At 27.5% G+C, this 15,713-nt stretch overlaps 1 protein-coding gene across 6 annotated transcripts in view; it reads left to right on the top strand.

Moving 5' to 3' along the window:
* LOC130676132 (papilin-like) overlaps nt 1-15,713 on the top strand; it is a 77,309-nt gene that overhangs the window by 31,114 nt on the left and 30,482 nt on the right. For all 6 annotated transcript variants that reach the window (XM_057482133.1, XM_057482137.1, XM_057482136.1 and 3 more), the window contains exon 2: nt 11,076-11,136. In XM_057482133.1, coding sequence (XP_057338116.1) covers nt 11,076-11,136 — 61 coding nt within the window. The remainder of the gene's footprint in view (nt 1-11,075; nt 11,137-15,713) is intronic.

Raw genomic sequence — 15,713 nt, 5'->3', positions numbered from 1 at the left:
ACGTGTCTTAAATTATAACTCGATTTCTAATAGTGTAGATTAAAATCATTCTCAATCAACACGACAAAAAAAAGACAAATCCTACCAAAAACAGATTCTCTGTATAAAATCGCGCCAAGTACACGTTTAAAATTTTTTACAATTAAGACAAGATTCTTTTTACAAAAAAATGAATCAAATCGAAAAAATACCAAGTACCTAATATAATTCGAAATCATGGAAAACATTTTCATAGAATTGAACAAAAAATTGAAAAAAAAAAATTTCAATGTACTTGGTGTGCCTATAAACTGGAAAAAAAGAATATCATTCAATTTTATTGGAAAATAATTTATATGCGAAATCAATTCTAAAAATTTTGCTTGAATAAATTTAGTAACGCACACCAAGTACATTGAAATTTTTTTTTTTCAATTTTTTGTTCAATTCTATGAAAATGTTTTCCATGATTTCGAATTATATTAGGTACTTGGTATTTTTTCGATTTGATTCATTTTTTTGTAAAAAGAATCTTGTCTTAATTGTAAAAAATTTTAAACGTGTACTTGGCGCGATTTTATACAGAGAATCTGTTTTTGGTAGGATAGAAAATACTAAACAGAAAATGTTTATTTAAAATTTTGAATCCATAAGCTACAAAATAAAAGTAAATTAAGATTAACCTTTTAACGGTAACCCTAAAAATTTGCACGCTACGGATAATGGCAGTCTGACAGACCGCTATTAGAAGTTACGCTTGATTTTTTTACTTTTGAGACGGGGACTTTATCTATTTACATGAATAAAACTATATCTTCATGAAAAAGACATGATTTAATGATATTATTAACTTTATTTATTTTGAAAATTCACATTAATTAATATTTTAACATAAACATATTGAAAAAAGTTTTGTTGATTTTGTATTTGATTAGCGGTCTGTCAGACCGGGGTTACCGCTTAAATGTTAAAATCTTAATGAATTATTTATAGATAAGAATATTTGTAATTAGTATTGTAAAAAAATTAAATGAAAATAATAATTTCATTTGATTTACATTTACATTCATGGATTTCGTAAGCAAAAACATAAATTTTGAATGGTAATAATAAATTATTAAATTAACCGGATAACTGTATTAATATCACGAGTCATTAGTCGCAGTAATGTAACTAAATTCACTACGGCGTTATGAATAGATAAACGACGATAAGTGATTGAAGAGCTGTAATAGGAATAAAAAAAATCGATTAAGAGTTAGCAGAGCATTACTTGATCATAATAATATTATTTGAGAATCAAAGAACTTTGAACAATCTACATATTTGTTTTTTATTATTTTCTTAACTACGTCTGACATTATCATCATTGAGAAGTTATAGCGTAACAAAAAATCTTCTTAAACGTCAATGCTATAATTTATATATTACATATCACTCCCATATAAAGATTTGTTTATGTAGAGTTCTAAAATTAGAATTCCGAAGCACTTGCTCCCTTTTATTTTTGAGTCTCTTAATTGTAATAATACCCATATGTTTGTATGATCTAATCCTCATATTTTTTATTTGTATATTCATAACATTCATTCATTCATTCGCTCGTTTATTTATTCATTCATCCATTTTCTACATTAATAAATTATACCGCGTTATTAGTATAATTATAAATTCACTGATTTATGTTCTTATCAAAACAAATTCACTTAGTCTATAGAAATAATACATACATACTATATTTATTTTCATATGAAGAAGCCTAGGGCAAAATGAAACACATTTTTATTTTTATAATCGTGACCCATTTAACCTCAGAGTGAGCTTTTCCTAGTTGCCAATGTAATGAATCTAGATACACTGTGAAAAAATTGCAGTGAATGCGTATTAAATCCAGAGAAAATGCAGAGAGCGGATGATTTTTTATTTGATTAAAAAAATTTAAATAAAATCCACATCACTCCGAAATCACTCCGCTGAAAAAAAACTCTATTTACTTCGCATGTGGAGTTTTTTATTAACTCTGGAACTCCGAGTGACGGAGTGAATCCAGATTCAAAGAATATCCGCATTCGCTCCGAATTTGCTCCCGATTTTTTACAGAATAACAAACCCTTCGAAAAAAAATACTTTGCTAAAAATTGTTAATTGGCATTACTGTTCGGACTGACGAACTTACCCCATCTTTTCTACAAATCGTAACTTACTATTTTTAAACAGAAAAAATTTTTTCTTGTCTCATCAACTTGCATTGGGATTACCCACTCTCTTAAAATGAATCAGATTTGCAGCACTTTTCACTGATTCATTTTAAGAGAGCATATATTTTTGAGAGCATTTATCTTTGAAAATTAAATATGAAATTAGTAAAACTGTTTCTATTCCTATTTTATTTTTCTTATTAATGATATATATAAATAGTATTTTGTATTTTGAAAGTGTACTGTTTAAACGGAAGATTGAATCGCGTTTCAGTCAGTTAACTTTGGTAATACTTCTGACATCTCATTGATATTCGCAACACTGATCAAATCAATTTTGATGGTATGCTTTAAAGTAACATGTATTTTTAGCTTATTAATTCAACATATGTTACATTATGTTATACTATACGTGTTTTGCTCTTTTTATATCTCTTTTATTTTTTTATCATTTGAGCAACAAAGTTATGGCAATGATGTCATTTTTAAAATGTCATATACAGTCTTTCAGTTTGGGAATAATTTAAAAATCATATTTGCCTTGACAGTATTTTGCTCTTGCAATTTTTCTTTTTTTCTCTCATTTCACCTACTTCAACAGCATTTTTTTTCTTAGCGTATGAAACCCTCGAGGTATAGCTACGTGACGTACATTCTAGATTATTTAACATTATAGCTCAAGTCACTTAGGCTTTTTTTTTTTTTACTTACCTAAAAAACCCCCCAAAAAAAAATAAATAAATTTGTTTTTTATTTTTTTTTTAATATATATAAACATACATTGCAAAATATATTTATTTATTTCAAGCAAAAGTGTCAGTAAAACGACAATACAATAAAAAACAATTATGTATAAAACACTAGTACAATTGATTTCCATATATTGCAATTTAATTAAAAATAAATCGAATTCCAATTGATTTTAAATAAATAATTTACTTTAGGAAATATATTAAATGTGTATAAATACATAAAATTTTATAAATTCTTTGTTTGTGATAAATCTATAAAGGGAATTTTTTTTATTAAATCTAATAAATTTTTTTCTTATAAACGTTTAATTCTCTAGCATTGTAAATAACATAAATCTTTTAGTAGAATCGTAAATGAATTTTTAAAATTGTATACATGATATAATTTTAGTTTTAAAATAACATCGCGTAATTTTTTTTCATAGTTTACATCTCACTGATCCAGATATCATAAAAAATTATAGCATGCCATTGTCTATTTTACTAGATAAATTTAATTTAAAATCGAAAATAAATTTTTAAACAGATGGTGAGTTCGGCAATCAATATAATATATAATATGTATAAATTACAAATATATAATATATATGAAGTATACAGTCCTTACAGATGATTAACCTCGTGCTAAATGAAATATTTTATGAATTAAAAAATATTGTAGTATACAACTGCGTAGGTTTAGATACACAAACTAATGTCCGTTAAGATAACACATATTTCCCGGATGTCAACGAGATGCTATCTCATCCCCCGCATTTCCTTGTATCTTTAATTGGAACAAGCGAGTTGCGTTTTGAAATTATTTTTTTCGTCACGACCTTCAATGTATAAACATTTCGTCACATCTAATATCTCATTACAGCATTAATTTCCTGAAACTAAATTACGTTAACTTGTTGTTTCAACTCAAGCAAAGCGTTTGCAATTAGTGACTTTAATTGTAAATTATTGATAAAATTAAAAAGAGAACCGAAAGAAAAATTTAGCAAATCATTATTTTCTGCTGTAAAACTTTAGTTTATGGTTAATTTTATGTACTTTACTTTAATAAAAGTAAATTTTTACGATTTTTCTGTTATTGTTTCGTCTAGACGAGTATGTTATTTAAAAAGTTTGATCAGAATCATAATTATTTTGAGAGTTTGTATCAGATTGTACCAGAAACAAATTTATATAAATTACTATCAATTAGTAATTTTTCTTCAATAAAACTTAAGAATCAATTAGTAACTAATTTCGCTTTTCAATTCTTTTTATTTTAGATTTAGTGATGTATATTTGAATATAAACTCTAATAATGACGAACTTGAATGTACACTGTTAGAAGTATTTATTTGAGCCAAATAAGACATATTAATAGTTAATAAATGGTTTATTAAATGAGATTTATTTGAGCCAAATAAGCCATTTCTTAATAGTTAATAAATGGCTTATTTGAATAGAAAGAAATGACACATGGAGTTCAGGTTATAACTTTGAATGGAATGAGTGTGATTGTTAGTAAAAATTTATTATAATATTTCATTTTTTTTATACTTTTTGTATAATAATTTTTATCTTCAATTAACATTAATTGTGTGTATTATTTTCTTTAAAAAAATAAAATTAAACAGTCCTATAAATTATTTGTCATAACCTTACTTAATTTACGTCATGTGTCATTTCTTTCTATTCAAATAAGCCATTTATTAACTATTAAGATATGGCTTATTTGGCCCAAATAAATCTCATTTAATAAACCATTTATTAACTATTAATAAATATTTTTTTGGCTCAAATAAATACTTCTAACAGTGTAATTGACTTAAAAATCGATAATTATAAAGACATTTTTAAAATCGTGTAAATTAAATGTTAGATAAGACGTTCTCTGTTCTGATTTGAAATTTCACTGAATTTCTAGTGCACACAAAGTTGGGTTCACGTTCCGCCCAGTTAGACGCGTTGTTTATGTGACTGTCACCCGCAGGTATTTGTGATCGTATACCGGATATAATACGCTTGAGGGTCATCCGGAAGCAAAGAAGAGATTACAAGGAAATTCAAAATGCTTTTGGATATCTAGTTTTTCCCTCGAAACTCAGTTCTATATTGATATCACCATGCGGTTAACAAAAATAATTTATTTCATGCGGTAAAAAGTTTTATCTTGAAGTTTTTTTTTGTCAAAATTTATTTTTTTTATCTGGGATACAATAAAGTTTAATGTTGCATATCGAATACAGACATTGATAAATAAAATGTCATCAAAATTTTTATGACTAGTTTGGCATGACTGAAAGCCCAGCAGCTATACACGGACATATTGTATCTGTGTTAAGCAGTAAATCGAATAACTTGAAACTTGAAATGTTAAAAAAAATAAATAAAACTGTAGAATGGTCTAGACATTTATCCGAAGAAGACCTAAGCATGGTGAATGTGATGCTAAAACCCTTGACGGAATATTCTGGGTCCTTTACGTCTTGTAAATGTCGGGACGCCGTTTGAATAGCGTGCCCACGACCGATTACTTTCCGCCCGTGCCGTTTTTTTTCTGTTCAATCGTGGCTAGACGGCTCCGCTCGCGCGCATTTTTCATTTTATCTTATTCTATATCCCAAGTCCTTCTTCTTCTTTTCATTTTTGTTCTTTCATTCAGATTGCCAAACAAACCTCGGTAACTTTGTCTTTACATTTGGTCAAAAACAAAATCAATTTCTTCAAGATTTATTTCTTAATACATATTCTTAATTCAAAATGAAAACCCAGTTTTTTCAGCCTTTAGCATTTTTTTTTTTTTTTTTTTTTTCCTTAAATAAAAAGAAGTTCATTAACGCACTTTGTAATTTAATATAAAAATATAATGTAAAGTTTTAGTAAATAAATCTCTAGAGTTCAATGTCCCCATTCGAATCCCATGGTATTGTTATTATGATTTACTGCAATCGAAAATAAAATAATAGAGCTCTTATTCAAATGAGTAGAAGCTTTATGAACGCTGTCTCTGGGTAACAAAACCATAAGAGCTAAAGTAAAAAAAATATTAAAAACAAAAACAATAAAACTTGAATAGTCAACTCATAAATACTCACAGGATGAAAAATATCCTCGAAAATAAAATACCATTGATTCACTGTCGTCCTGTTTTTTTTATCTAGAGCAATTCTTTACTATCTCTTCCAATAGTTATCACTATTCTTATTTTAATATATTTTTTTTAGTTTTCTCATCATTTTTATTTAGCATTCAAGCTGCAGTAATAAATGACAAGCTGAGGAAAAAAGATTTTCATGATAAAATTTTTCATTTTATGTTCATTAGTACGTATTTTCCAATTTATCAAGTACTCGTTATATCCAATGTATAAAATTATAAATTTTATTGATGAATTAAAATTTTATAGTCAAACATTTAAAGCATGAATCGAACAAGCGTGTTTGTATTTTTGAAATAACTGTTTTCTAATTATATTGAAATAATTAATAAATATGCTTGAACCGATAAAGTAATTGTAATCTTGTTATATTAATTTAAGTTAATTGGAAAGTACGTTGCTAAATTTCTATTGGTATTTGTAATTAATCATTAGCAAAGCTTAGTAAGCTTTCAAAATTAGATTATAAAATCCTATTACATAATAATGGTATCAATAACTATCGATCATTCCGATTATGATGTGTTATATATAGATATATATATATATATATATTAATGGAAATACCGCTGGCTTTGGCTTTCAATAATGTCGCAATCAACCCTAATATCATTTTGTGGTTTAGCTCGTGGTTTATAAATAACCCTTCAATTTCCCATACTATTATATATATTCATATAATTACATTTTCTCTATTATGTGCATTACTTGTTCTTAAATTTCCCATAAGCGATTTGTATTGTGTAATATCTTAGAGTAATAAAAAAATTATTTATTAAATGAATAAAAAATATCTTATTTAATTTTTCTTAAAATTAAAAAAATAAATACTATATTTACATTTTTGCTAATATATATATATATTCAATTTTGATTTATTTTATAATAATATCTTATAAACACATATACAGTACATTAACATAAATCATCTGAATTATATATTTTAATTTTTTGTTCAATATATTTTTTTATGTTTTATAACACTTAATACATGTACCACTGGAGCTCTGGTAATTGATAATCGACCGGATCATAAGTCGTAAGAGTAAATTTGGGTTTTTAATTCTACAAAATAAATTACACTTGGGTCTGGTCGAAGATCAGAGTGAACGGGATAATTAAAGGGCTGGTAGCTTGACAATTATATTTTTTTTTTATTCAATATTTGATGTCGATCGGAGCTTAAAAAAAATAATGAAAGTGTACTTGTAAAAAAATTTAAATTACATATTATGATATACATCGTAAATAAATTATTATGTATATAAACAGAGTTTGAATGAATTAATTCAACAATTTATACATGAATAAAGTAATTATTAAAAAATGTATTTCGTTTGTTTTAGTATAATATATGAATGAATTTATGAATAATATTTTGGTGACAATAAATTTGTTTACTTCAAAACAATAAAAACTTCGAATAATATAAACAGTTGTCAAAATAAAAAGTATAGTTTAAAAAAAAAAGGTTAATAAAAAAAAGAAGTAATGATCAAGCATTCCATAGAGTTGCATGTAGAACGATTTAACTCACGCCATTAAATTATATCGTCGAGCATCTGGTCAACGCTTTTCTTCACTTCTTATTCTATTACTCCGTCTCTTTCTTGTCTTTCAACTTATCGTTTTCTTCGTTTTTCACTTCTTCTTTTAATACTTTTTTACTTTATTTTTTGTATACTCATGTTGGTACACACGGTAAAAAAGAAACGATAAGAACGCGGGAGCGTAAAGTGGACCCACAACGTGGGAGATGTCGAGAAGAAAAGAAGAAAAATATAAAACAAAAAAATTTTGAGTTAAAAAAAATTTTATTTACACTAGGGATAAACATGCATAAGTGAATTATTATTATTATCGAATCAAAACTTAGTAAATTTAAATGATATTTATTTATAATTAAATTTACCAATGTATATATATATGTATATATATTGGAGTTTAATTTCAAGTATGAAGACTAACGAGATCCACCTGACGCTGGGGGGTCTCTTCGTTACTGATATAAATGTTCTATACTCTATATAACCGGTATACTACTATAGGCTATAACGTTCTGCCACACTGGCCAACTCTTGGTATACAGCCCTCGAAGGATTTACATATTCATAGGGTAGCTGCAGACTGCAGAGCTCTCTTTGCTACTGCTGCTACTCTGGTTAAATCTCCATAGTCACTGAGCATGCTGGTTGATATGTTATATATTGTTACAATTCTGTCTTCCGATAATACGTAATTTTTTTATCAATATATAATATTTTTTAGAGCTTTTTCACTATTCATTTTATATTTTATAAATATTTATTCAGTTGTGTGAAGTAATTAAATATTTGAAAAATATTCCACACACTTCAAGCGCGAAGCGTTCAACGGACTCTACTCTCGCTTTAAAATATTTCACGTTAAACCGTATCTACAGTTTATTTTTTATTATTATTATTATCATTATTATTTATAAAGTAATTTACTTTTATTATACTGATGTTAAAGTTTTTAAAATTAAATATTCATTAGTAAAAAAATATTCATAAAAAGTCTTTAATTAAAATGTTAAACATCAGTAAAAAATTTTTTTAATAGAAATAGAAGAGAATGAGAGTGATAAAGTAAAAAAAAAAAATTAGTAAAGATTGTCAGTGATTTGAGCAATAAATTCCTAAAGCAATAAATGCTTACAATTTTAGAGTAGTCGTGCCTTTAGATGTAGATATACATATATATAAAACATGCCTCAAAGTCTGCAAAATCGATGGGCAATGTTCCAAAAACATGAAACTACATCCACATGGATTGTCCAGATTGAAACAACTTAAAAGTTATTCAATTTTCTCAAGCGTCAGGTTATGATGTTTAACTTATAACTTATTACCAAAACCGAGACCCCGACCTTACGACACTTGCAATTTAATTAATTTTAACTTTTATTATAATCTTATATTTGCTATAAAATAATTTGAACATTAATAAATTTGAATTATAAATAAATTTATGTTACGGAGCATTAATTTTTAAATAAAAATGAATATTAAATATTTTAATAAGGTAAGTGACCCCTCTATCAACCAGTTAAGCGTACTTTTTTTTGAAGTAAGAATTAAAATATATAAAAAACCAATTCTTGTATAAAACAGTGATCGAATCTTGAAGCTTATACATATAACTTTGAATTTAAAAAAAAATATATGTAAAAATATTTATCCATCAGAAATTAAATAATAAATGAAAATAACTTCAATTCCTGATGTCCCCTCTATCGCCCTGCCTGGATCCCGTTTATCGGCCACATAATTTATTTACATCTATTCTACATATTTATATTTATTTTGAAATATAGCTCAATCAATTTGTTTATTTGTTTTGACATTAACAAATTAAATTAAATATTTTGCATATAAATGCTGATAACCTCAAAATAAAAAAAACCAAGGTGGCCGATAATGCATACAGAGGTAATTTCCTTGTATCTATATTCGGCCACCCTATTTTTAATATAAATTAGGCAAAAATCATTAAATTGTTAACTTCTAAAATTACTATGAAACGAGCTAATGATATTACAAAAAAAAAGTCGGACTTTAATTGTTATTTTGAATTAGTAATAAGTTATTGAAAAAACAAGAAACCTTAACCTACCTGATAAGAAACCACCAGAAATCACATCTGACGCACTACTATTTTTTTTTTAATTATGAAATGAATTTTCTGCCCTCCGACCGGAAAGTGGCAACTTTCAGGTCGCTGTCCTGAATGAAGTTGCCACTTTCCGGTCGAAGGGCAGAAAAATAGTATTCGCACCTTGGTCAGTAAAAGAGAAAGCCTCAGACCACATGTTTATCAGCCTCGGCCTACAATTACATGTGATCTGAGACTTTTCTTATTTTACTGGCCTAGGTATGTAATATACTATTTTGCAACAATCAAAGTATGTTTAATCTAAACTTAATTGATTTTACTTTTTTTTGAAAAACTATTTACGCATGAGTACGTACTTATGATGGAAATATATCGATTTTTCGACCAAGTGGTCGATAGAGGGGTCACTTACTTTATATCAATATTTGTTACATATTACACGGAAAAAAAGAAATGGTGCTGCAACACGAATGTTCCTGTAGCATGATCTTGTGGCTGCAACAGATCTGATCTTGTGAATACTACAGGACTTTTCAGTTGCAGCCACAGGGCCAGTCCTGTTACAGCAACATTTCTTTTTTTTTCCGTGTATGATAAAATTTTATTGCAAACAGGATAATGTAAATCTTGGGTCATTAACGTTAAAAATAATTTGTAGATTTGTTTAAATTATTCAACCTTTTGACCGAGGAATATTCTTCTAATAATCATAGAGTAAGAACTGAATAAAGCAAAATAATTTTAGTATTTCTTCCTCAACATTCACTTTCAATTCATCTCAATAGTTTTGTACTGATGTAATCTTTTATATAACGGAAAATAACGTAAATTTTTCAATGATTCTATAATTAAATTTCTTTTTTAATTTATTTCTAAACATAGTACTCTATATATTTTTCTTCACGCTCTTTCACAGTCTAGCAAATTTTTATTTTTAACAAGCGTAGGTGGATAAACTTTTCGAATGTACATTTATATTTACTCTAGCAGTGTAAATATATTTGTTCCTTTCTTTAGACAAAATCTATTGATTTTCAATAATTCAAGAGTCAGCAACAAAGTTCACATAGATAAATTTAACTAAGATTTACTTTGAATCATATATGCTAGTATCTATGTGTCTTCTATACGTCGTCTGTGACTAGATGCCTATGTCAATATTAGCTTAATAAAGCTCGTGTGAATCTGCACAAACTATATAGATATACATATATATATACCTTTACATCAAAGCTAATAATGTTTATTCAATATTCAGAGCTAAAAAAAAATTTAATTATTTTTTTACGGCTTAAGTTTTTATTTAAAAAGAAAAAAAAATCAAACAGCATTTACAATTTATAAAAATATAAAAGTCTTTAACTTTTATTGCAGGTCGTTGGTGCTACTACTATCAATAACAGCATGTCAAATTGCAGACGTAGCGGCAAGATATGTAAGTATATATGAAATTATATTCAGTACATAAACTCGATAATTATAATAATCATAATAAAATAATAAACAAAACAATAATAATAATTTTATTGTAATTACTCGTATGTCTCTAGTAGCATTATGCGAAAGGGTTCGAAGGTGGATACGCAGGTTGTGACCTTGAAAGAGTTAAATCGCGAGTAAGAGAGAAAGAAACGATTTAATGAAAAAAGAAAGAAGCATGTCTCCAGGGCCCAAACGAGTCCCGGCGGCATTCCTCTAACTTTTATTGCTTTCTCGCTTAGACGCCAATAAGACGTGGATTCAGGTTTCTTCGTTCTCTTCCATCCCTTTTTACCTTTACTTTTCATTTTCTTTTTATTTAGGAAACATTCATTGTTGAGATGATGATTAATCTTTTTCAATGAGAATAATATTATATAATGGGAAAAAATGATTAATTTTAATAAGAATCTAGCGTTTTATCGACAGGATTTTATTTTTATCTATATGTAACTTTAATGACTTCATTTATATTAAAAAAAAATTACATATGTTTTTTTTTTCTTCGTACTAAAAAAAATTCTTGTAATAAATGAATGTTTCAAAGAACTCTTGTCATTAATAAACATGAGCTTGTCTATCATTTTTTTGACCGTTTGATTTTCTAACAAAATTATAATTTACTTTTCAAACATTACGTCCATTTGTTATAAGTACACGGAGAGAAAAATATCGCCAGGATGACTATCCAATGTATCCTCAAATGACGTATCGTCAGAATAACGATTCGTATACCTAATTTAGGAATACTCTCATATTAATTTAATAATCTATAGTATCGTTAAAGTAAACATACGTATTTGGGTTAGGTTAAGTATTCGTTTATTTAATTTAACAATACGACGGATAGCCTTTGTAACGATATGTAGTTTCGTTAATATAGGTATCCGTATCGCCAGCGTGAGGATCCGTATAGCTAAATTGGCTATACGAATCGTCGTTCTCGGTTGCCGGATGCCTAAATACAGAGTTTGCGCAATAGTCATGTCAGCGATTCATGAAATGCCTAAAATAAGGATACGGATCGTCATTTTGACGATCCACTGTGAGGATACTCTGTATAGCTGAACTGGCTATACGGCGTATCGTTAAGTAAGATGACTATACAGCGTATAGCCAAAATAGCGATACGTATACTTAATCTGGCGATATTTTTCTCTCCGTGTAGACTTGTATGAGGTGTTTAAATTTATTTTATTCAATTGACAAGTTTCTTGCGAAAGGATTTATTTTAATTATTAAAATAAATAAAGGTTTTTATCTCAGAAAAAATTAACAAATGTAAATTTCAAAGTAGAATGTAATGAAATAATATAAGTACATATTGCATCACAAAATGACTAAATAAATATATTAGTATACCATTAGATAAATATTATTAAATGTTAAGACAAATTTAAAATATTTACAGAAGATTTTCTCGGATTTGAGGAAAATGATTTTCAGACTACTCATAGAGTAGTCCTTAGAGAGGACATTGCACTTCCTGACACGTGACCACAGTCCGAGCATTAGCATGAATTAGCCGGGTATATGGTACAAAAACAGAGAAGGAGTAACTACTATAGACTGGTGCTCACTAAGCTACACTAGTAGTATACACAAACTAAAACTTGTAACTATGAGAATAAAAGCGAGGTCACTGGCTCACCCTGAGAATGACCTCTAGTTTAGTTTCGTAATTTAGCCTCTCAGCAAACCACATACTCTGCTTTTGGATAAGAATATGCAAACAAATTATAATACAAAATTTTTCTTTTTTTTTTTTTCAAACTCATGTAATTTATATACTGAAAACTAAAAAATAATTACAACCCCAGCTTCAAAGAAATATTTAAAAGTGGTTGACTGTTCAATTTCGCAACATTTAATACAAACAAAAAAAAAAGTATGAATATAATAACAGTTAAAAAAAAAAATGTGGGTCGTACCATTGTTTTTATATCATTTTTATATACAACATTAAAACTGTGCCTCGAGCTTTTAGTTTTTCACTGCATCGTTATTTAATTAATTGCTATGATTTTTTTTTTATTTTTTTTGTATGTTTGATGTTCAAGTTACTGTCGAATATTATAGTTATTTTAGTATTAATAATAACTTTTAGTTAAGTGTTAATCAATATAAAATGGCTTTTGCGAAAAATTAAATTTGATTTAAAATTTTTGTTTTTTTTTGTTTTATGAAATTATACTAAAGTCGTTTATATTTAACTATCGTCCACTGTCATAAAGAACATAAGTATATTGTGTGTAAAATTTCACATAACTACTTTAATTTTAAATAAGTGACCATTGAGTTGGGAATTCTAAAACTTACAAACAGTGAGTTAAATAAAAGCTCAGGGAAACAACCACATATTTATGTGAACTCTTCGCGCACCACGAATTATTATAATTGTGTACCTTCCACTTGTGAAACAGTGGATGAATAATGGACTAAAAAAATTATGACATCCATTGTACATGAAAACTTAAAAAAAAAAAAAAAAAAAAACATAAGCTACACAGAAAAAAAGAAATATTTGTCCGAAATAAATCAATTTATTTGTTGCTTTTTTAAAAATATTTCTTAATGACATATACATATATTTGGTACAACTAAATATGACAGTTGATTCAAATAATTTAATAATTTAACTGAAGTATATAATTTATTTGTGGTAAGTAAATAATATATTTGTGAAGATATTAAATTTGTGACGAATAACGGAAAATTTGGCGATACTTAGGCACATGGCCCAACTAACCTTTATTTGCAGCAATCGGATCATTTCTTTACCCCAAATAAATCACTTATTTCACGCAATTAAATTGCTCAATTGTGTTATATCTTTCTCACAATAAAATATTTATTTGGCCATATCCAATTATACGATATCGTTGGCTCAAATAAATCTTAGTCGGCTCAAATAAATCTTTTTTTCAGTGTACAAACAATATAATCATGAATTTAATAAATAAGAAATTTATTACTTTCTTTGACAAAATTATAATAAATTATCCATTAATAATGATTAATATATAATTAATAGCTAAATGCGTGTAACAGATAAATATATAAATTTAAATTAAATGAAACGATGAATTAACCCACTGTTGGTCGTTTATTAAGCAGCTGATGACTCGTTAGAATAAATTATTATGCGAGTAATTTCTTAATTCCAGTCGGGTTGGTCATCACTTTAGATATAATATATCTTTATATTTTAATCATTTGATTTATTGCCGGGTTGCTATACTAAACAAACGGGGGTATTATAAATGAAAACAATTTAATAAATTATATCACTCTTATAAAAAATAAAAATAATATACAATTAGAAAAAGAAAATTAATGCATCATTAGGACAATGAAATTGTGAATTTGTAGTAAAATTAGGATTATAGTACGTAAAAATAATAATTATATGTTATTAAGGTGAACTCGTTTGTAAAGGCGAAAAGGTATATAAGTAATAAAAAGAAAAACATTCAACATACATAGTTACCTATATAAAAGAAAGATTGTTGCCGTGAGCCATTCATACAACTTACTTCCCCTCTAATTACATCTTCCGAGCAACGTACATCTTATAACACGTGCGCATCAAATAACCGCATTAGTTACTTCTTCACTGATGGTTATTATCATATAACACTTTTAAATAAATATAAAAAAATCGGTCTATCGGTTGACCCTGCGGGCCAGCCCCAAAACTTCCCGTTGTTTTCGAGCTCCTTGAGCTAGAAAAAATTGTTGTGAGTACATTTTCGAGCTCTTCGAGCTCGGAAAGACTTTTGTATGCCGTTGTTTTCGAAAAAAAACCGTTTTTACCATTTTTTTCTCCAATGATATCTCTCAAACGAATTCACCGATTGAGACGGTTGAGGTGGCAATCGACGCGTTTTATTAAATTCTAGAGCTGATCAGATTTTGAAATTAATTTTTCTAGTCGTTTTGGAGAAAATTCAAAAAAACTATAAAATTTTTTTTTTTTTAATTCTTTCCTTAACGGTTTCTCTTGAACGAATGAACCGATTTTGATGTTCGAGGTGGCAATCGACGCGTTTTATCAGATCCTAGAGCTGATTAAATTTTAAAAACGTTTGATTTAGTCGTTTCAAAGATATTCGTGAAAAGCTGATTTTTAACATTTCTTTCTTCGACGATATCTCTCGAACGAATAAGCCGATTTTTATGTTCAATAAGGTGGTGATCGGCACGTCTTATTGGGTTCTAGAGCTGATTAGATTTTGAAGTTGATCGATTGAGTTGTTTCTGAGAAATTAAATAAAACTAAAAAAAAAAAAATTTTTTTCGTAATTCTCAATTATTTTCGGATTTACTAGATCAAATGATCTGAAATTTTCAGGAAAGTTGACGGCCAACAACCTCTTTCGATTGCCGCAAGACCGTTTCGAATTTGTTAATTAGTTTAAAAGTTATAAAAGGTTTACACACACACACACACACACACACACACACACACACACACACACACACACACACACACACACACACACACACACACACACACACACACACACACAC

The sequence above is a fragment of the Microplitis mediator genome, chromosome 10 (genome assembly GCF_029852145.1).
Source record: "Microplitis mediator isolate UGA2020A chromosome 10, iyMicMedi2.1, whole genome shotgun sequence".
NCBI lineage: Eukaryota > Metazoa > Arthropoda > Insecta > Hymenoptera > Braconidae > Microplitis > Microplitis mediator.
This window is presented reverse-complemented; position numbering and strand designations above follow the sequence as displayed.